The sequence below is a fragment of the Balaenoptera musculus genome, chromosome 5, assembly GCF_009873245.2.
Source record: "Balaenoptera musculus isolate JJ_BM4_2016_0621 chromosome 5, mBalMus1.pri.v3, whole genome shotgun sequence".
Taxonomy (NCBI): domain Eukaryota; kingdom Metazoa; phylum Chordata; class Mammalia; order Artiodactyla; family Balaenopteridae; genus Balaenoptera; species Balaenoptera musculus.
This window is the reverse complement of record NC_045789.1, coordinates 24063362-24087272: the sequence shown is the minus strand read 5'-3', so window position 1 is coordinate 24087272 and position 23911 is coordinate 24063362. Positions and strand designations below refer to the sequence as shown.

The 23911-nt window shown below is 39.3% G+C and overlaps 1 protein-coding gene and 1 non-coding gene across 3 annotated transcripts in view; both read left to right on the top strand.

The window, feature by feature from the left end:
* Nucleotides 1–23911, top strand: part of RNF150 (ring finger protein 150) — a 245496-nt gene that overhangs the window by 152266 nt on the left and 69319 nt on the right. For both annotated transcript variants that reach the window (XM_036853557.1, XM_036853558.1), the window contains exons 2-4: nucleotides 2141–2391; nucleotides 17304–17375; nucleotides 18795–18877. In XM_036853557.1, coding sequence (XP_036709452.1) covers nucleotides 2141–2391; nucleotides 17304–17375; nucleotides 18795–18877 — 406 coding nt within the window. The remainder of the gene's footprint in view (nucleotides 1–2140; nucleotides 2392–17303; nucleotides 17376–18794; nucleotides 18878–23911) is intronic.
* Nucleotides 23650–23756, top strand: LOC118896246. The gene has a single exon (XR_005020152.1). It is a non-coding gene; the product is annotated as a U6 spliceosomal RNA (small nuclear RNA).

Below are 23911 nucleotides of genomic sequence, written 5' to 3'. Positions count from 1 at the left end.
AGTTGACTACTAAAAAGTATAAAACTTGTCCAAGTCTGAGCATACAGAGTCTTATATAAATAACCCCAAGATCTTATCCTCAGAAAAAAAAAAAAAATCTCATTCCGGAGCCTTGAATAGACACGCTTAAAAAATATAAATAAAAAAATAAAATGAAAACTTAGGATTCTGTCACTGATTAAATATCTACAAAGTGCCTACAGCACTGGGATGAGCTTCAACAGGCCGGATTAGTCCAGTATGCAAAGAGGATCATATTTCTGTAGAGACAAAACCTTCCAGCAGCTTTAATTCCTCACGAAACCTCAGACCACATGCAACCATTAGCTGAAGTAAACATGATGAGAGAACAAGCATCAGAATTGTCAGTAAATTCTGCAAAGTTGAAATCTAAGCCATCAGTTTCAGTAATTCCCAGAAATAACAGCCAAATCTAAACACTGTGTAGTTTTGTGATTTTTACAGTTGAGCCAGTGCAAAGGTTTTAGGAATTTAAAAAATCATATAATTGATGTCTCATACACAGACACCATTGTATCTAGTTAGCTTTTAAAAGTATTCATGTCAGCCTAAGTGAAATACCATCAAAGAATTTAGGATGGAAAAACTGCATAGAAATCAAGGTCAAGTGAAAGACCTAAATAACTTCTAAGAGACTTGCAACACCCTGAACAAATATAATCTGGTCGTTCCGTCTCGCTGACTGACCTCAGCACGTGAATAAGGCCAGCTTTAAGCAGCTGAAGTGGTGTTTAATTTTATCCAGAATCCATACCCTAATTGTAAATTTGCACTTTAATTTGTAGTAACCCCAAGTAATAGGATATTTCCGTGTCGAAGTGGGGCCCGTAAAGAACGTTGCGGGCGTGGGTTTGAACAGGGGTGATCCCTGAGAACTATCCTAGCGAAACTGATGTTCTAATCTGTGCATCAGCCACAGGGGCATGTCGAGTCGGCTCATTTGGAGCTGATATCAAATCCTTACTAAAGACCCCTTACGGAGGCCCCTGCACTCCTCACCAAGAGGCTGTGCCTCAGAGTGTCATGAAGAACAGGGACCATGAACCAGGTAACTCAGACTGAAGAAAGGTACGACTTCTGCTTCAAAGTGTCCAGTAAGACACTTGGCGGTGAGAGTATTTGAGAGCGGAGGCAAAACCATCCTGGAACGATCCTTACAGCCTCTATCCTCCCTTTGCTTGGCGTGAGAATACACAAACTGTTTATATTGAATTAGGTAAAATAAGCAGAAGATAATTCTGAGACCACTATTTTATGTTGGCGGGTCATATTAGAGCTTGTTAAGAAGACTCCTTTGGCAGAAACAGACTCACAGATATAGAAAACAAACTTGTGGTTACCAAAGAGGAGACGGAAGGCGGCGGGGACAAATTAGGGGTATGGGATTAACAGATACAAACTACTTACTATGTATACAATACATAAGCAACAAGGACGTATAGTATAGCACAGGGAATTGTAGTCATTATCTTGTAATAACTCGGAGAACAATCTATAAAAATGCTGAATCACTATGCTGTACGCCTGAAACTAATATAATGTTGTAAATCAACTATATTTTAATACACTTTGGGGTTGCTTTGGGTACTCATTGTAGGAGAAAACTGCCTTGGGAATGATTAGTAGAAATCTGTAATTGAGTACCCCTAGTGTCCATGGGAAAGAGAGAACTCACAGACAGATGACATAAAACTGGGCATTTTATCCTTTGCCATGGGGTACAAAGTGCCCTTTTCTCTCCTCGGGGGGATCTGTGAAACGCGACATAGAACTGTAACCTAGGCTGGTTGGGAAGGGTCTACCCTTTACTAGACCAGGGTCAGCCCCACCTTAAGGAGCTAGAAAGTAGCACCATCATGACCTCGCTGGTACCAAAATCACGAGTTTGTTTTAGGTTATTTTCTGATATACAAGATAGCAGCATCCCAAGGTAGCTGAAGAAAGAGAAAATTCAACTCCATTTCTGGCTATTAGATCTGAGAATTAGACCTGGCTATTTGATCTGGCATAGAATCATTGAAAGAAGTGTCATTATTTGGTGCCTGTTCCTTTGTCCAGACATTTCACTGTGATTTTCTCTTTCTCTCATCCCCTTACCCTGTTGTCCCTCTCACAACAGGTGTAGAAGACATCGTGGCAATAATGATTCCTGAGCCCAAAGGGAAGGAGATAGTAAGCCTGCTGGAGAGAAACATTACCGTGACGATGTACATCACCATCGGAACCCGGAACTTGCAGAAATACGTGAGCCGCACCTCGGTTGTGTTTGTCTCCATCTCCTTCATCGTGCTGATGATCATTTCCCTCGCCTGGCTGGTCTTCTATTATATCCAGAGGTTTCGATATGCAAATGCCAGGGACAGGAACCAGGTGAGTAGCAGAAAGTTAAAAAAAGAAAAAAGTTAAAAATTATTACCAGAATAAGACATATTATTGTGTAAACTTTGGAAATCACAGAAAATACCAAGACCAAAACAAAAATTACCTATGATGCCCCGACTCAGGATAAACACTGTTAACATTTGCTGTATAGTTTTTCAGATCTTTTCCAAGTACACATATTTTGATGTTTTGCTAACATTGTTCTGTAACATGGAAGTGCTTTGTCCCACATTCCTATTGCTCATTTGGGGGACAATTATTTACTTATTTAGGCACAAAATAAAGGGAGAAAGAGGAAGGGAGCTGAGATTATGCTAATTGTATCAACATAATGTGGAAAGAGCCAGGATGTCCTCCTTGTGAACAGAAGGAGACAAAAAAAAAGGTATTTTAAAAAACAATTAATTTTGGAACAGACAGTGCCTACACATAGTATAAAATGCAAAAGGTACAAAATGGTATACAGTGAAAAGTAATTGCTTTCCCACGTTTGTCCCTCAATTAAGCAGTTCTTCTCCTTGGAATATCTTCTCTTCCAGGGATATTTTATGTGCTTACAAACGTGTGTGTGTGTGTGTGTATGTGTGTTTTTAAACAAATGATAGCACACTTAACTCTGTACCAGTATTTCTCACTTCATCTTGGAGATTAATTCTTATCAACACTCAACCCAAGCTGCCTTCTCATTTCTAATAACTGTACAGGCAGACCTTGGAGATATTGCGGGTTTCATTCCAGACCACTGCAATAAAGCAAATATCTCAATAAAGCGAGTCAACAGGAATTTTTTGGTTCCCCAGTGCACATAAAAGTTATGTTTACCCTATACTATAGTCTATTAAGTGTGCGATAACATTATGTCTAAAAAAACAATGTACGTACCTTAATTTTAAAATATTGCTAAAAAATGCTAACCATCATCTGAGCTTTCAACTCATCGTAATCTTTTTGCAATAGTAACATCAGAGATCACTGATCACAGATCACCATGACAAATATAGTGATAATGAAAAAGTTTGAAGTATTGTGAGAATTACCAAAATGTAACACAGAGACACAAAGAGCAAATGCTGCCAGAAGAAATGGTGCCAATAGACTTGCTCAATGCAGGGTTGCCACAAACCTTCAATTTGTAAAATACACAGTATCTGTGAAGGGCAATAAAATGAGGTATGCTATATAATGTTTTATTTTCTGCATATGCCGCATTTATCTAACCAGCTCCTATTAATGGACATGTTTTCTTTTACCAAAAAACAAAACACACACACACAAACATGTACACGTGACACAGCACATTTGTGAGTATATCTGTATGGTAAGTTCTGGAAGTTTTATAGCTAGGGCAATAGTATGTGTACTTTAAACTATAATAGGTACTGCCAAACTGTCTGCCAGAAAGGTTGAACCAATTTATACATTAACCAACAATATAGTAATACTGTTTATACTAATATAAATGACATTCGTGCAGTAGTGTATTAATTTAATACTGCTTATACTAACATATACAACAATATACTAATAACAAACACTATGTACGCATATCCTCACCAAATGAATGTTACAGCTTTTTTGTTGTATGCAATTTAATAAGTTAAAAATGGTATCACATTTTTCTTATCACAAATAACATAAAATAGAAAAAGGTGAATTTTTTTTTTTCTATGAAGTATCTGCTTACATTATTAGACCACTTTTCAATTGAGCTGTTGGTCACATCATACTGATGTGTATAAGCTCTTTACTGGTCAGAGCAGTTAACCCTTTTTTAGGGAATCCTACAGATTCCATTTTTTTCCTCCCAAGTTGTCATTGTCTTTGATTTATCTTTGGAGCTTTTTACCATGCAGAAATTTGGGGGTATTACATAACTGAATTTATCAATTTTTTATAGCTCCTGAGTTTTATATAATAAGATCTTCTATAGCCCAAGACTATAGAAAAACAGTATCTCATGGTTTCCTCCACTGCTTTTTTTATTTCACTTTTATGATTAAAACTTTAATCTACAGAGAACTTATTTCAGTGTAAGGAATCAAGTACAGAGCCAACATTATTTTTGTTTCAGATTGCCTACCAGTTTTTGTAACTGGTATTTATTGAATAATTAATCTTTTCCTTCTCATATGCAGAACCCTCCCGCATCCAGCATATATTAAAGCCCCATATGTATTCGGTTCTATTTCTATGCTCTATAAAATGTAGCTTTAATCTGTCTATTCACATTCCAATATCATACTATTTTGAATATTTTAGCACCATAATATGTCTCATATCTGTTCATGCTAATCTTCTTTTATTGCTCTTTCACTTTTTTCATGTTTACCTTTATATGATTTTAGAATCACTTTTAGCTAGGTTTTTAATTTATAGAATAATTTAGAAGGAGTTTATAACCTACTGATGTTGAATCTTCCTATCGAAGTGTAGTATATGTTTTCCCTTTATTCAACTATTCTTTTTATTCCCTAATAGCATTCAAAATATCCTCATTTAATCTTGCACATTCTTCTTATGTTTATTCCTAGGTCATTGTGTTGCAATTATAAATGAAATCCCCTTTTTCATATGGGAAGTCTTTTGATTTTTTTATGTTTATTTTGTACGTTATTATAATTTAGTAATTATTGTATTTTATAATTTATTATCATTTTAAATTATTATTATTACCAAAATAATAGTGATATTATATAGTATATATTAAATGCAGGCATGTTGTAAGAGCTCTCTATATATTTACATACTTAATCTTCTTAATAACCTTATAGCAGATAATTCTGTTTTCTTCATTTTACAGAGAAGGAAACAGAGGTTAAATGAGTTGCCCAAGGTCACACAGCTAGTTACTAATAGAGACAGCAACTGAACCAACAGCAAGGCTTCAGAGTGTATGCTCTTAAGCACTACATTGTAGTACTTGTGATTGTTTGTATTAGTTTATCAGGATTATACTAATAATATGCAATCAATGATAATTTACTTCTTTCAAATTTTAAAACTCCTTTTTTTCTCTATTATCTGACTTCACTGACTTGTGCCTCCAGAATCAACTAAAGTAATAGTAGTAATAGTGAACATATTATTCTTCATTCAGTATTTAATGGGAACATTCTGAGTTTAATGGATCGTTTTTATCATTTCTCAATTTTATTATTTCCCCATGCAGTCTTCTAGGTTAAGATCTATATTTAACATGTTATATAAATGTCAACACAGTCCTGTTTTATTCAGAGTTTTAATCAAGAATGTACTTTTAATTTTAACAAATGCCTTTTCAAGAGCTGTAGTCTGGGTTTTCTCTTTTGATCTATCAATAGGAGTGGTTTAAATTAATGGATTTCCTAATATTGAGCCATCCTGAATTTCCAGTACATGCTAATCCTCTAATGTGTGCTAGATTGTTTTGATCATATCTATGTGGTACATTATTTATTTTTTACCTTGATATTCACATGTGAAATTTGTCCATAGTTTACATTTTATCATGTTTAGGTAATGGCTATACTGGTTTTATAAGAAGAATTTGCAAATTTTCCTCCATTTTCTGTAGTCCAGAGTTGCAGTGTCCAACATAGTAGCCATGTGTGACTATTTAAATTTAAATTAATTGTAATAAAATAACATGTAAAATTCTGCTCTTCAGTCATACTAGCTACATTTCTAGTGGCTACTAGAATAGATACAGCATAGATAGGACACTTTCATCATCATAGAAAGCCCCATCGGACAGCCCAGTTCTAGAGCATTTTAAACAGCCCTGGAATTAGCTGATCCTTAAAGTATTATAGAACTTTCTGTAAGCCAATAAATTCTAAGTTGTTTTAGGAGGACAGCTCTTGGACTTTCTATTTATTTTATGGAAATTTTTCTGTTTAAATTTTCTATAGCTTCTGGAACAATTTTTTTAAACATTTTTATTGCTTTTTTCTGACTCTCAAAATGATGCATGTTTATTCTAATAAATTTTGGCAATCATAGAAAAATACTAAAAGAGAAGACAAAATCACCCATCACCTTACTGAATTGTTAACAATTGAGTACATTACCTTTCAGACTTTTAACCCCATATATATATATATATTCAGTAAAATGTCATCGTATATGTGTCTATGTATGCATGAGATACAGACACACATGTAAGACATGTAAGTTTGTGTTCTCTCTTTTTTATTAAATGGTGAGCATTTCCCCCATCATTAAATAATCTTTGAAACATGATTTTTGGTGGCTACCTAGTATTCGGGTTCCACCACTTACCACAAGTGGACAAGATACTTTATGCTTTAGTTTTCTAAACTAAATGGGAATATACCTTCTTTGTATAGTTATAGTGAGGATCAAATGGCTTAATGTATCTTATATTTTAAAGTCCCTGAACATGATCAATCACTTACAAAGCTCTCAATGAATGGTGTCATTATTACTATCATATAGATTCCATAACGATTACATACAATTCCAACTTTGCCACTATTACTGAATATTCTGGAATTTAAGTGGACAGTTATTACCAGTTAGACACAAGGCAGTGAAACTAGATATAGAACAAATATGTTCAGTTCCACTGGTTCCTAAGGGTTACATTTGAAGAAACCATACAAATATAAATCAGTTATTGCAAAGACACTTACCAGCTGATCCAACAATGATGAATAGAAATGGTACCCCTATCTTTTTGAGTCTACAGATAATCCAAGCAATCATTGGGAAATTGAGGTAAGGATGAAATTTTAGGCTTGACTTGGTTGAGTAACTATTTCAATTGCTAGTTCACTTTGTGCAGGTAGATAGAGATTGCATTTCTGTCTTGGCCTATGCATACTCTGTGATGTATGTGAAAAGCAAATTAGAAGTGGATGGGGTTTAAGTGTTTACTCTGCTCCCTTCCTTGAATTACAGGATGTTGCCTTCAGGTTACTCAGTGAATTTGGATCATGCTGAAAGTTAGCACTGTTTCTTGATCAAAATAGACACCATACTTTAGCCCTTTTATGAGTGGAATAAGAATATATAATTTCCCTTAGAAAAATATTTTTCTTTTGATGGGCAGTGCTTCGTTCCATTCAGCAGAAAGTTACAGCTGTATAAGCTATAGCTGTAGTAACCATCAGGTGAACTGAAGTCATTTATTTTTATCGAAGCACTGTTGGCCCTTCAGAAAGAGTAACTCTCAGGTTAGATGTAGGCTCACAGTCTGAAATGGAATATCAAAGGCATTAATGTTACATTGGTGAAGTATCTAACCTTTCAGGTGTGTGATAGATAGACTGAACTTGAATTAGCCCGAAGCATACCTCAGTCTCTGCTTGGCTTGGTGGAGATCACACTTAGAGGAAAGTCACCATCATCTTACACAATCATTAGCCTTTTCAGATCATTTCAATGCAGTTTCTCACAGAGTAAGATTTGCTAGATGTTCTTTATGTTAGTAACCTCACAGCGAGGTAGATGATGACATGGAGAATAAGGGCCACAATTTAAAGTGGAGAAGGAGATTTGGCTGGAGTGCCATGTTTCCTAAAGCAACTATACCAAGATAGTGCCAGTGCAAGGTAATAGTTAAACACACAGCTTTGGAGTCAGGTCTGGATTCAAATCTTTACTCTGGCAGTTTCTAGTGGTATGATCTTATGTGGGTCTTCACCTTTCTGTGCCTAGATTTCCTCACATATAAAGTGGGAATGGGGACTTCCCTGGTGGTCCAGTGGTTAAGACCGTGTGCTCCCAATGCAGGGGGTATGGGTTTGATCCCTGGTTGGGGAACAAAGGTCCCACATGCTGCACAGTGCAGCCAAAAAAATAAATAAATAATAAAAAAATAAAGTGGGAATGACCACGGGTCATCCCCACAGGCTTGATGTAAGGATCCAATGAGAAGATATGTGTGATTGGTTATCCGAGAGTTGTTAACTGGATCGTTCTTATTTTATTTTATTTTATTTTTTGGAGCAGAGAAAGGCTTATTGCAGGGCCAAGCAAGGAAAATGGGTGACTCGTGCTAAAAAAAACTCCAACCTGGATTGTCTTTTTAAAGATAAAGCAATTCTTAGAAAATAGTATTTCCCCCCCAAATTTAAATAGCCCCATTTTTTAATAACTCACATGTAGTTAAGTCTAGATATGGGCTTTATGTACCAGGTGACACAGTTTGAAACAAAATGGGATTTTTTTGTTCAGAGGTATGGGAAAAGGAGGGCATATCAATAGACTACAGAGAAAGAATCTGGCATTCTTGGAGAAAAACTTCCCATGAAGCAGTGTGTTTTGATTAACAATAACAGTGTATGCACACTGTAAAAAAACAGGAAAAATAAAAGAGCATCCATTTAAAAGTAAGCGTTCTCCCCCCTCAGACTCTCTTTGTCCATTTCCCTCCCTCTAGGTCTCCCAAGAGGCAACAAGTCTTAGCACTTCCCTTTCTATGCTTCCAGAAATTTCTGTGTCTATAAATAAGAAAAGTTCCTTTCCACATTTATTACATGCATGAGGACTCTGCCTTCACATAGCATATATTGTAGTAGCATCAACAGGCAATACACATAAAAACAGATACGAGCCCATGTGGAGGGCTGTACAGGAGTCAAGATGACAGGTGATGGGTTTGGATTAGAGGGAGCAAGGTGGAGAAGCCAGATGGGCGTCAGATTAGGGCAATATTTTAAAGTCCTGTGGATTAGATGTAGAATATAAAAATCCTAGTTTATACCTGTTGTACCAGCCTAATTATTAATAACCCCCATTTTACTCTCCCAAGTGTTCCAGTTTAGATAATAATCACATGGTTATCATATGTGTGAGGGAAGGAGAAGAATCAAGGGTGCAATTAGGTCAGTTCTTACAGCATTAACTGAAATAGGAAAAACAGAAGAGATCCTGAAGGGCTGGGGAATCTGGAATTTGGGTATGGAGATGTGAAATTTTAGAAGCCAACACAACAGTGTAAATCAACTATACTTCAATTTTAAAAAAAGGAAACAGGTACTAAATCAACATTGGGGGAAAAAAAGAGAAGCCTATTAGATAGAGATACCAGGTAGGTATTTCTTATACAAGCCGAGAGGTTAGGGGAGAAGAGCTGGAGGTGGAAATATAAGAGTCATCGGTATAGAGATCCCATTTAAATGGTCAGGACAGGGTGAGCGCCCCCTGGAAGTGGGCATCCAGAGAAGAGGCCTGAAGACAGCCTGATGTACACTCGCGCCCCGGTCTCTCTCCCTCCACCATATTATTTTATGCATTTGTTTTACCTTCTTCCCAATTCTTGTCACTATTTGAAACCATTCCCTCCTCGCCTTGTACCTTCCCCTGCCTGCAGGCCCTCTGAGGCAGGTGCAGCAAGGATGCTGGTTTGCAGAGACCAAGCACAGCCTCACGCTCCCTCTGGATGCACTGCCCCTTGGCTCAGGGTCACTGCTCTGCCGTGACTTTCAGTCGCGAGGCTTGTCTTTCTTGGAGGCCTGTCATCTTTTCTCCAGGGCCAGGCTGCTTTGGGGACCCTGCTGTCAGCCAGCCTGTGGATGCCTGAGTCCAGTGCCTGACTGTTTCAAGCTCCCTCTCCACGGAGTTCAAGGAGGTAGCTGGACTCCTGTCCCCCATTCCCAAACAAGCCCTGGGGCCGGGAAGAGCCCGTGGAAGCATCCTGCGTGGGTTAGGATACAGGTTGGCCCAGAGCACACATGGAACCGGTAGGGGGGCTGCTTTTCATCATGTCACATTCCGACCAACTGGGTCTCAGCTCCGACCGGGCCCAGGGTTCTCTGTTACATAATCAAACATAGACCCAAACACAAATGGGACCCTCCCAGGCAGCTAGGTGAAGATCTAGAATACTGTCAAGGCTGAAGTGTCAGGAGCTGGGACCACTTAAAGGCGAGTAGAGTGTTTGTATCTAACGCCTGTTTTGGAGCAAAGTGGAATCAGAGACTTGGGCAGGTCGGGGTCATGAGGCAGGAGGACAGTCCAGTGCAGGAAGCGCTTAGAGGTTTTGGAGTCAGGAACCGGGTCTGAATCATAGAGATAGGAACAGTGGTCCAGCCAGACAGGCAGAGCAAGGCGCGAGGAAGCGAGGAAATCGTGCTCAGGCACAAGAAGCCTTTTCTATCACACTCACACCTGTGAAGTGTGCAAGGACACACGAGTAAAAGCACGAAGGCGGTATGGGAAGAGAAGCTGTAGGTCACAGCCCACTTCTCAGAGATGGAAAGGTCCTATGGTGATTAGGAAGAACATTGTGCTGGCCATTTAACACATGCCAAGGTGGCTTTCAAGTGCTAGGCCATGTCTCTCTGTCTCTCCTCACAAGTCTCATGATGGCCCTGGATCAGTACTTTAAGGAAATAGCCCACGGATGTCACCAGGGTGTACCTCTACCCCGCATCACCCAGACAGCTCTCAGATCAGCCCTGAGAACCCCAGTTCTCAGAAGGGCTGCAGATGGGAAACCACAGCTGTAAGGATTTGGGAGGCAGTAGATACGTGGCCATTCTACTCATCTATTTGAGAATGCTGGCTGCCTGATACGAGAATCATAGTTTTTTTTTTATTTTTATTTTATATTGGAGTCTAGTTGATTAACAGTGTTGTGTAAGTTTCAGGTGTACAGCAAAGTGATTCAGTTATACATATACATGTATCTATTCTTTTTCAAGTTCTTTTCCCACTTAAGCTATTACAGAATATTGAGCTGAGTTTCCTGTGCTATATGGTAGGTCCTTGTCGGTTATCCATTTTAAATATGGCAGCATGTACATGTCAATACCAAACTCCCAATCATAGTTTTTAGAATTTAAAAGGACACGAGACATAATGAATTTGAGAGAGAGAAATGGTAAGTGATTTTTTTTTCAAGGGCACACAACCAGGTTTTTTATTTCAAGGTAGAGTGATTGCCAGTGGACAAAGCTCCCTTCACAGTACCGAGGTACTGAGGAGACCTGGCCCACCAAGAGGGCCGCCAGCCCCACTTCAGTCACAGCAGGAAACATGAGCAACTCCCTACCATTCTACCGTTTGAAGATTGGCCCTTTTTGGCTTTAGAAGTAAGGATTGATTGCTAAGCCCTTTCTAGTATCTGATTTAAGATCCTCCACCTCAGGGGGCTTCAGAGAGAATGCTAAACGTTACTCCTCATTCTACCAACGAATGACCTCTCATCTGGGGACCTCTTCTTTTTTTTTTAGACACCAAATGTACTTGAACATTTGTGTTTTTTTGGTTTTTTTTAATTAATTAATTTATTTTTGGCTGTGTTGGATCTTCGTTTCTGTGCGAGGGCTTTCTCTAGTTGCAGCAAGCGGGGGCCACTCTTCATCGCGGTGCGCGGGCCTCTCACTATCGCGGCCTCTCTTGTTGCAGAGCACAGGTTCCAGACGCGCAGGCTCAGTAGTTGTGGCTCATGGGCCTGGTTGCTCCGCGGCATGTGGGATCTTCCCAGACCAGGGCTCGAACCCGTGTCCCCTGCATTAGCAGGCAGATTCTCAACCACTGCGCCACCAGGGAAGCCCTGGGGACCTCTTCGTGAACCTTGAGGCGGGGAGCCAGATCCGAGACTGACTCTTGATCCTAAACACCAGTGTGCACCCTGGGCAGCCCTCCGCTCCCCACCAGGAGGTTAAGAATCCCTGTGTCCCCCATTTCCCAGGTGTGCCACTTTGGCTGCTGTTCACTAATTCTTATCCTGCTTATAGAAACACTACAGGACAGGGTCTTCCTGGTGGCACAGTGGTTAAGAATCTGCCTGCCAGTGCAGGGGACACGGGTTCGAGCCCTGGTCCAGGAAGATCCCATATGCCACGGAGCAACTAAGCCCATGCGCCACAACTGCTGAGCCTGCGCTCTAGTGCCCGTGAGCCACAACTGCTGAGCCCACGTGCCACAACTGCTGAAGCCCACGCACCTAAAGCCCGCACACCGCAACGAAGAGTAGCCCCCGCTCACTGCAACTAGAGAAAGCCTGTGCGCAGCAGCAGAGACCCAAAGCAGCCAAAAATAAAAACAAATAAATAATTTTTTTTAAAAAAAGAAAAAGAAAAAGAAACCCTACAGGACAAAGCCCGCCAGCAGCATTCCTGCCATGGCCGTGCCTGTGGCCTGTGAGCCTGTCTTCTGGTGATGCTCTGGGACATTGTCTCACTGTCTCCTAGGACATCCCACCTCAGACGCAAGGACTGGGTCTGCATTCTGAAAACCACAGGACTCCTAGTAGGTGGCAGCTCTTTCGAATATGAGCAGATCAGATAAACTAAATCAGGTTCTTTTTTGTTTTTCATAAACAATATTGCCTTTGAGGCTAACCCAAAGAAACTAGACCTGTTTTGTATTGTTTCATGTAAGGTCTGGTAATGACATTCAACAAAGCTTTCTTGAAAGAGTTACCTCTCCCTGAGAATACCTTTTCCTATTATTTGCATGTACGTGGCCCGTATCCCTTTGATTTCTTTTGCACATCTTGGTGCTGAAGTGATGTTGGAACAAAAGAAGTAATGGAATGTAAAACAAACTTGAACTTCACAGGAAAAGAGAAAGGGAGGGGATAGGAGTAGGCCAAGTGTCTGCCATCCAGGGAGGGTCTGTAAGTGGAGATGCTTCTGTGGTCCCTGATTGACGCTGCGCTGTCCTCAGGGGATAGAGGGCAAGTATTCAGTGAGGTCATTAGCCATTGATTTACTGTGTTTCGATAATTCAGGTCTCAAAGGATCTTTGCCTCCCAGTTCTGTTCTGCGCGGCTGACAATGATGAGCTGGTAAAGCTGGAAATGACATGGCTTTAAATACCTAAGCTTACTAATAAAAGAAACTAAGGTCCAGAATATTTAAGTGACTTGGCCAAAGTCACACAGTCAGTGAGTGCCAGCAAGAGGACTGAAAGCTGGATTTTCTTACTCCCAAGCCATTGCCTTCTCCTCTACAACACCTCCCCCCAGAAATAATCCTGATGTTTTTACCTCATGCCCTGTGTGCACAAACAGCTTTAAGTCCTTACCCTGTGGAGTCACCATGGCCGCCAAAGGAGTCTAATTCTTTTATCCATATTTCTAAATGGATGGAGGGGTGATTTGCATCATAGAAATTGATTGGACTTGCTGTGCAATGGTTTCTGTCCCATCAAGCAGGCCCAGGAGAATCATTATTATGTATTAGAGCAAGTGCAGGAAGTGGCTGAGTCACCCGTGGCCACATGAGCATCCAGATGACTGGGACCAACTCCATTTATGTCTATAATGTCCTCTCTTCACCTAGAAATAAGGACACTTAGTTATTTTTCCACTTGTTCGTGTTGGTGATGACAGTAATCATGATTAGAAAATATAGCTGTCAGGAAAAAAAAAAGAGGCAAAGATGATACAGAATTATTCAACCAAATGAGATAAGAGGAACATAAACTTGATTTTGATGCTGTGTTTTGGCATCCTTATTCCTAGTTTTTTCTCACCTTGACTGCATTTCTGTTTATAACACAGAGGGGAACAAGAGGGAGATGTCTTATTTTTCTCAGTTTCTTAAGTATTTAGGAGATAACTAAATTTTATCTCCTAAATTATACATCTTGGGTTGGAGTCTGTCATTGTTTACTATCCTTGTTGGTGTTTATGTCAGACTTTATTCTTCTAATAAATGGCTCTGTGTTTATTTTCCATAAAGCTGTTTATCTTCATTCTTGTCAAGGAACCAGTAACCTTGGTAAATATTTTCTTATACCTGTTTCAATCAAATTGATGAGTAAATCTAATTACCAAGATGGCTCAACTCCTGACAATTTTTACTGAAAAGTATAATATGATTTGGATCTGGTTGGGTTAGAGAAAATCTATAGGAGCATCCTGGAGAAGGGATAGGAACCCCTGCCTGAAACAGCGGGTCTGTACAAACCTGAGGTGGTCCCTATCTCTGCCCAAGGTGGTCCCTACATCTACCTGAGGTGGTCCCTAAGTCTTCCATTAGCATCACATCACTCTGCATTTCTAAGGAGCACAAAGGAGAGAGTCTGTTTTGTGATCATCTTCTGCTCCAGTCCCTAGATTCTCTGCTCAACTACATACAAGACTTGGTTTGAGCAAGGTCTGTAGCTTTCCCTTTCATTTATACTCGGTGCAGTTAAAATCCCAAAGACAGAACAGACCAACTACAAGAGCAACAACTTCCTTATTTGGGCCATTTTATTAAGAATGTTTATGGGCTTCTGTCATTAGTTTGCATTTTGGAAATCCAATAATACTAGTGTGAAAATAGTTGAAAGTGGGACGGACAATCGTCTTTATTCAGAAGCCAGTATTTCTGATTTTCATGTCACTTAAGAAGAAATAGAGACATGCCTATATTGACAAAATTTGGCTACATGCACATGGTCATAGCATTTTTTTAAACTTTACAGTGCTTTCCCCTGGTCCCATAGTTATCGTCTATATCTCAGAAGCTGGTTTCTCCATATTTTCCAGGTATCTAGATCATCTGTTTTTCCCCTGGCAGGGCAGACTTTCATATCCTTCATTAGTCCCTACCAAAATGCGATCTTTTTCCTCCTCAAAAGAGGTATAGGTAAGCTTTGCTTACCTTATCACATGTATTACTTATATTTTTCCATAAATTTTCCCATTAACTGGCTGAATTTCTCAGGTTGTATTTCATGCTTTTAAAAAATCTCTGGATTTAAGATTTTATTCACCTATCAACCGTTTATGAAGTTTCCATTAGACAGTAAGCTGCAGAGGGCAGGAAAGTGTATATATTTTTTCACTACCATTGTTTCAAAACCCAGAGCTAGGCCTGGAACAAAATAAGTGATCCGAGATATGTGTGGAATGATCACAGGTCACTGATTGAAGGCAGCTTTATTCTAGGTGCTGGGGACACAAGGGGAAGCAAAAATAAACCCAGTTGTGCACTCAGGGAGCTCACTTGAGCAAAATGGAACAGGAATTGATCGTCAAAATAAACATCAACTTGCAAATGTTGTGACAGTGCCGTGATGCAAAGGTACAAGGAGCTGTGAGGATCTGGACTCGAGGGGTCCTCTCTCCTGAAAGAAGAGGGCGGAGCTGCCTGAGGAAGTGGCTTGAGTTAAGACCAAAGGATGGTTAGGCACCAGCTAGAGGAAGAGGAAAGGAAAGAGAGTTGCATCCTGTTTAGTTTCATCTCAGTTCTTTTCTTTTCCTCTCACTGTATGTTCCCCCTTGGTATTTATCATTATAGCCTCTTCCTATTTTTCCCACCACCTTAGTTTGCTCAATACTCATGGATTTCCTTATAGGTCTCAAGTGTATGTTGGTCTCCTTTTAGGAAACAACCAAAGCTTACTTTTCTGTTAAAAATGCCAGTAATTATTTTAGAAACTAAGGACAGAATATCAAAGAGAAAAATGAATTAACAAGGGGAACATGTCCTCGTCTACCTATTTAATCTAATTGGGGTATGCTTAGGGACATGCCGTATGACAGGTACTTAATAGATTTTGATTGGTTGGTCAGCTGATTGGTTAGTTGCTTGGCTAGTTGACTGAATGGCTGGTTGGCTGGCTAGATGTTGGTTGGTTAGCTAGCTGATTAGTAGGTTGGCTGGCTAGCTAGCTGCTGGCTGACTGGGTAAGTGTTTGGTGATTGGCTGACTGCCTGGTCGGTGGATTGGGTAATTGGTGAAAAAATGAGAGGGGTAATTTAGCTTTGGTTTTAAATTCAGACTTAATTTTACTCAGATTCTGACTGACCTGTCACTAACTCTATGATATTAGACAATTTACTTCAGCTCTTTAAGTCTCAATTCATTCTATAAAATGGTATTTTTCTCATAGAGCTGTTCTAAGGATAATAGTGATATAGCTTACAAAGCTTTAGCATGGTACTTAGGCTAAATGAACTCTTCATTAGTATATGCTCACTATTTTAAAGAAAAGAAAGAAGCTAGAGTTTTATTTCCAAAAGAAACAAAATTAGTGAAAGCAGATGATTATTCTTTTTAAATGTTTGCCCTATTTATCTTAGCCCTTCAAATATGTTTCACTGCTGCAAATACACTTCTGTTACAGACTAGAAATACACAAACCTGAGAAGATTACAGTATGTGGAAAACTCATAAGTGCACAAGCAAACCATTTTTTTTCCTCGACAGATTAAAACATAATTCTCTCCCCACCCTCTTCCTCTCCCACTCTTCCTCGTGGCCCTATTATTGTATTATTGTAGGGTGCATTAGGATACTAACTTCCTCTATTAAAAAAGGAGTGCATAATATATTATTTCTTAACGTGGGTGATGATGGTTACCCAGGTGTTTGCTTTATAACTATTTGCTAAACTGAATATGTATGATTTATGTATTTTCCTATGTGCACACTCACACTTAAACACACACAAAAGAGGTGAAATTGGCATGTAACAAGGTGATGGGATAGGATAGTACAGACCAAATATAAACCTAAGTTGGGTCTAGATAAGCAAAGGAAATTGCTTAAAAATTCCAAATTGAAAGGAATACACAAACAATAAACCCTGTGAACAAGAGATGAAGATTATTCCAACTACTCCAAATTGGCTATCTCCATGTCACAAATTGAGTGGCTAGAGTGACAAATTAGGGAACTGTTTGTTTGTTTGTTTGTTTTGCTAATCTGCGTGGATGTGACCTGCGCTGGAGTCACTGTGGGGCGGGATCCTTCCATGTCGTATTCCACTTGCTTAACCTCAGGCATGAAGAGCTTCTCTCGATGACAGAGCTCTTTAGGAGGCCGCGATGAGTCAAGTCCCTTTGCACAGGTATCACTGCCCCGTCTCTTCCAGCCGTCTTCATTAACATTCCTTCCACTTGTGCATGATTTCAGATACAGCTGCCCTGGTTTACTGAATGCTATCAGACACAAAGTTAAGAATTACAAGTCTTTATTACTAACAAGCAGCTTTTGGTTTTTCAGCGCCGACTGGGAGATGCAGCAAAGAAAGCAATCAGCAAGCTCCAGGTCAGGACCATCAAGAAGGGTGACAAGGTAACAGCCTCTTTTCTTTTTGGCGAGGAGCTATTCAGAGAAGCTCCTGAGTTTCCTAGCAGCCAGTGTGGAAAAGAAGATGAGGAAGGGAAATACGTGCTAATAGTTCTCCTGTGAACATCTGTTATTATACCCATCATTATTTAACATAATTTAAAGCAGTTTATACAATGCATACTATAGGACAACAGAGTAGTTGGAGGAAGAATTGAAAAGTAGGTATAGAAAAAGTAGACGCAACCAGGATGAAATCAGTATACACACGCATTACCTGAAACGTATAGCAGAAATGGGTCCCAAAATTTAAGTTGGGGCTCTCCAGCAAGCCAATGCAAAGAAGGAAGCAATATTCAATATTCAAACAAATCTAATTACCTTATTCCAGTGTCCCACAAGATAAAAGCAAAATGGCTGTTGCTGGTATTACAGCTTGAGAAAGTTTTTCCATGAATCCTTGCAAGGAAGATTGTTATATGCTGAGTGATCTCCTCCACTTGAGTCTGCAGCAAATGCAAGAAGCATATTTAGTCCCTCTGAAATTGAGTTTCTAGAACCCCAACGTCAAGGCAACAGTCTCCCTAGCTGTAGAATGATGACATAAAGCCAAAAGCAGAAGCATATCTTAAGGAAGGACCGCAAAGTAGTCCAGTCTAGGCCCACAAGCCTCTCAAGGGCCTCTGTTCTCCCCAGGAGAATTTTTCCCCCAGGAGAAATTTTAGAGCAGTGAATTGCAGTACATGGGTTTGGGGCTCCTTGGGGCATCGTAAGAGATTCACAGCTCTACTTGTATAGGAGGTGTTGTCTCTGGTATGAATAATTGATTAGTCTCGCTAATTATGTGCTGCTGTTTTTCAACTATATAAAAATACTGTTGAGCTTAACAGGATAAAATTCATTTAAAAGCATCACTAAATTTAAAGTATATTTTTTCATTACTTTTTTATCCTCAAACAGGATAATAAAAGAACAAGGACTATTACATAAGTAATGTATTATGGGGTGTTGAAAGAGATTTATGTCCTTGAAAAGAAAGCTGGAACCACTATTTAAGAGTTGTATACATTAGATTCCCAAGGAATGGATAGATTAAATATCATTTTGACAATTCTCCATGAATAGTATTTCTCATCCTCGAGACTTTGCTACGTCACCTCTGATTATAATAAGTAGCATTATTAGTAATGGTACATTAAAAAACTGTTTCCTCACCAAAGCTCTTGCAGTGGAACCCGGAAACAGAAAGTGGAGGTTGGAAGGAATAGAAACTAAACCAGTGTACAATAAATTATGGATTAAGAAAACTGGCACCGAGACAGTTGAAAGCCTTGCTCCAGGCCAGCTCTCCTTTGGCTTGTTATTTGTGTGTTTACAGGAGTTGAAGGTAGGAAAGCAGGTTCATCTGTGCTGTCTCTCTTGCAGGAAACCGAGCCTGATTTTGACAACTGTGCAGTTTGTATTGAAGGGTACAAGCCCAACGATGTGGTCCGGATCTTGCCCTGCCGGTGAGTGGCGAGGCTGCCTGCTTTTGACTGGGGCGTGTGTGGAGAGTGTCTGCTAGCCTTACTGGCTCCGACCTGCTCGGCCTGGCCCTGCAAGGTCAGTCTGCCCCAAACGGTGCCATATTCGAATAAGAAACCACCACCAAGCTCATTCTTTTTATATAACCTTTCTCCTTGAAAACATTTTGTCTTGTGACATTAGAAATATTTTTCCGATCCTCTTCGCACCAAGGGGAGGAGACTACTGCTGTGACCTAGGACCTCATGTACACAGTTTGATGATGTAGCTCCAAGTTCAAGTTTTTTTCAACAACAGGTCTATAATATTCAGAATCATATGCGCTTTTACAAGGGCTATTTTAATTAAAATAATAAACTCTTAAAAATGTTTTCTGAATGATCATGAAGGGATCAGCAACCAGAATATAGTCAGGAGGGAGTAGGAAGCCAAAGGCAGATTTCATTCCCCTTTATTTTTTATTGACAAGAAGAGAACGTGACAATCACCCCCGAACTTCTAGAATCTAGGGGCGGATGCCAGCATGTGTAGTTGGAAAAACTGCCAACTGGTGATTCTCATAGAACCCTAATCCCTCTCCCTCAACTGAAATTCACCGTTAAGGTGTCTAGATTCTTTTTATACAGTTAACATTAGATAAATTTAAATATTTCCATAAAAGAAAATATTTTAAAGTTGCCTAAAGCTTTTTTAGTGTTTTTGCATCTGTGCAGGTGTCCTAAAAATAAAAATTAAATACTGCCTTAAACAAAGAGTCTTCACTTAGAAATACTGGCTTTAAGAATTCTAACAGTATTTAAGGAAATAAAGTAGAACACAGTCACCACCAATATATAAAACAATCCATTCGGTCATAAAACAATGTGATGTTAAGAACTATTTATTAGAAACACAAAAGAAATAGGATATGCCTTAGAGGAATTAGTTTAATAATCTCAAAGTGACAAAATCTCAAAGTGACAAAAAGGATCAAGATACTCAGATAGATTCAGACACTCCAAGGGGAGTGGATTGTGCTTGAAATGCTCTCAGGCAAATTGATCAGTAGGAAAACCAGCCTGAGGAAAGCGCACTCTGGTGGCCCCAGCTGAAACCTTCAGGCGGGATTCCCTTTCCTTAGTTTATAGATGGTTGACTGTCTCTAAGAACAAATCATAAATTGGGACACATAAAGACTCGGCAGCGTCCTTCATATGAGGGTACTATAGATAAATTCTCTCTCTAGACATTATACTTGGTATTTGCTTGGTGACTTCTAGAAATGCTGGCCAAGAATGGCAGTATGTGAACTACAGAGAGCCTCTCCCGCTAGCATCTTTCCTCTCTGCAGCATTTTATTAAGAGTTTTATAAAGCCTCATAGCTATGCACAAGGAAAGTGCTTGATTTTACTTTCCTTTGGAGCTGGCTTAGAGCCCTGTGAGGCTCCTACTAATAAAAAATATCCAAAGCTAAAATGAAAGGTAAATAGCATCTTTTCCCTGAGAATCCAAAGAACTTTACAAAAGTAATTAAGAAAAAAAAACTAAAAATAGAACTACCATATGATTCAGCAATCCCACTACTGGGCATATACCCTGAGAAAACCATAATTCAAAAGGACACATGCACCCCAATGTTCATTGCAGCACTATTTACAATAGCCAGGACATGGAAGCAACCTAAGTGTCCATCAACAGAGGAATGGATAAAGAAGATGTGGCACAGATATACAATGGAATATTACTCAGCCCTAAAAAGGAACAAAATTGGGTCATTTATAGAGATGTGGATGGACCTAGAGTCTGTCATACAGAGTGAAGTAAGCCAGAAAAAGAAAAACAAATATTGTACAATAACGCATATATGTGGAATCTAGAAAAGTGGTACAGATGAACCTATTTGTAGAGCAGGAATAGAGACGTAGATGTAGAGACCAGATATGTGGACACAGTGGGGGGAAGGGGAGGGTGGAACGAATTGGGAGATTAGGTTTGACATAAATACACTACCATGTGTAAAATATTAGCTAAGGGAACCTGCTGTATAGCACAGGGAGCTCAGCTCGGTGCTCTGTGACGACCTAGATGGGTGGGATGGGGGATGGTGAGAGGGAGGTCCAAGAGGGAGGGGATATAGGTATACATATAGCTGATTCACTTCGTTGTACAGCAGAAACTAACACAACATTGTAAATCAATTTTACTCCAGTAAAAGAAAAAAAACTATATATAGGCTTACTTTAGCGCCGTCATTCATACTGTATAAAATAGCTTGTTCAATTAGAGCTCTTTCATGAGTATATCTCATGTTACTACGTATAATTGCTGGAGGCTACATAATATCTAAGCCACAGATGTACCACAGTGTAATTTACCATGCCCCTGTTGTGGACCATTCGGCTGATTTCAGTTTTTAATTATGACAAATTACGTTGCTTTAGCAGTATTTAAATTGTCATGATATATTATTCCAGATCTGCTTTTATAGTATATTTTTTAGAAATTTTAACGAAGACAAAAATAGCACGTTAGTACTTGTCACACACACACACACAAAAAAAAAACCTTTAGGAAGTTTAATCTTATTTATGCTAACACTTGCCCTAGGCCAGTTTAGTTTGGCCTCAGGCTCCTCCTTTTTACATCATCATTTGCTTCTCAGCTCATTTCTTGATTCTTTTTGCTTCAAGTTCCTCACTGTACATCTGCTTTTATTTCCTTCCTGTGGGCCCTGCTTTAAATAACAAATACATCGAGCATTACTAAACGCAGGTTGTAGTTGCTGTTTGACCTTAGACTAGCCACACAGGCCTACTTTTTGAAGAGCTCATCCAATTTTTCCATGTGGCTTTTAGAATCAAGATATTTATGCCTGTTGCTGGTTTCTGCCAGACAGTTTGCACTAATGGATGTTATCAAACAAATGCACTGGCATTTGCTTTTTTGCTAGATAATTTCCCCTGGGGTATTATTAAGCCTTTGCTCCTATGAACTTCATAGTCTCTCTTACCAATTATTTCCAGGCTGACTCATCCACAGAATTCTTTGCATCTCCTTGGAGTAAAAACTGTTCCAAAAAATGTTCCAGCATATTGTCTTTGTTCTCTCACACTCTTTTCGGTGGGCTCCTAACTCCTGACATGCTGGGTGCCTCTCTTCTCTATGGTTGCCATTTAGGGTGTCTTTCCAAATCACCCAGTCTCGTACCATGACTTTTTCAGAATCATTCTCTTGCTTGTGTCCCTTTTAAAGACACTTGCACAAATTAGGATGAATTAATAAGTGATTCTTCCTCTTTATTTGTAGTCATGGTGATGAATGAAGTTAAACTGTGCACATATTCATGTGCCATTTCTCCCCCATTGTTCTTTCTTTGTCAGGGTCCTTCTCTAGCCCTTGGAGGCAAGCTTCCCCATTGGGTGAGCCTGGACACCCACATTTCATGTGAGGGAGGGACCACAACAGCACACAAAACACCTCAGGTCTAACTTTTGTGGTTTGGATTTGATCCTAATACACCACTAAGATATTTTCCAAGGAACTGTGGTTTTGCCATAGCATACCTATGCCAAAACATGCAACGCACTGCATTTTAGGGCTGTTTTTTGTGACTAGGATCTGTACTTGCAATTATGATTTTTAGCCACAAAAGGTATCTTATTGAAGTTCTGTTGTCTTCTCTTGTCCAGAGAAGAAGTTGGGCTCTCTGATTCTTCTTTGGCTTTTACCCTATGGTGTCCCCACTGTCCTTCAATGGTTATTCACCTCAAACTGTTTACCCAATTTCAAACGCCGTATCTCAGAAAGAGCATGATCTCCTTGGGCAGAGCAAACATCCTTGTTTGTCATTTTTTAAAAACAAAGCAGTGTATGCATCCTTTCTCTACATGTTTGTCATTTTTTAAAAACAAAGCAATGTGTACATCCTTTCTCTACGTGCCTATACAATTCTTTCCTATCTCTAATTTATTACTAAAGCGTTATCACTAATTTGGGAAGATATTAGTTTCTACTACTGTCTTTTCCTTTGTTTGCAAACACAATTTAGGAAAAAGTATGAAAGCTCCTTGGCAACAGGCAGGCCTTTGCCATAACCATTTTAGTAACTAAATGCTTTATTCAAAACAACAAACATTTCTTTTGTAGCAACTGTATACCAGGAATAGTGTGAAGTACCAGAAATGAAAAGATAAATGGCATGTTCCCTGCTGTAAAGGAAATCAGGCTAGTGAGGGGAGAGATAGGAATTCAAATAAGTAATCACAATATAGAGTGACATATATGCAGCAATAATAGCAAAATGAATTAAAAATTTGGAGGAACTAATACCAGGTGCAAGGAAGTTAAGAAAGGCTCCACAAAAAAAAAAAAAAAAAAGCAATGTCTTCATATTTTCTAACCATGGTTGTTTTTCCCATTATATCCTCATTATAGAAAATTTGTAAAGAGGATAAATATTTAATCATCTGTGTAACTCCCTCATATAGGGAACAACTGCTAACATTTTTATGATTTCCTTATATTTCCTATGCCTATTTTCTGCAAGTTTGAGATACTGCTGTCAACATCAATTAATATCCTGCTCTCTTTTAATATCCTGCTCTTTTCAGTTAACATTAAAAGAATTTGCTAGAAATAGGACTAAGTTATTTGTGGCTCATTATGACCTTCCTTTGGCCTCCAACTCTGTAGGCAGAAGCTGATCAAAGTCTAGGTTGAATAAATCAACCAAAGACCCTGGGATGTTGGCTCTGAGTCCTCAAGAATCAGGGTCCTGTGCTCGCTTCGGCAGCACATATACTAAAGTTGGAACGATACAGAGAAGGTTAGCATGGCCCCTGCGCAAGGACGACACGCAAATTCGTGAAGCGTTCCTTGTTTCATGGGGTACAGAGCTCTAGTTTGGGGTGATGAAAGAATTCTGAGGATGAATAGTGGTGATGATTGTACAACAGTGTGAATGTACTTAATGCCACTGAATTGTACACTTATAAATGGTTAAGATGGTAAATTTTATATTATGTATATTTTACTTTAC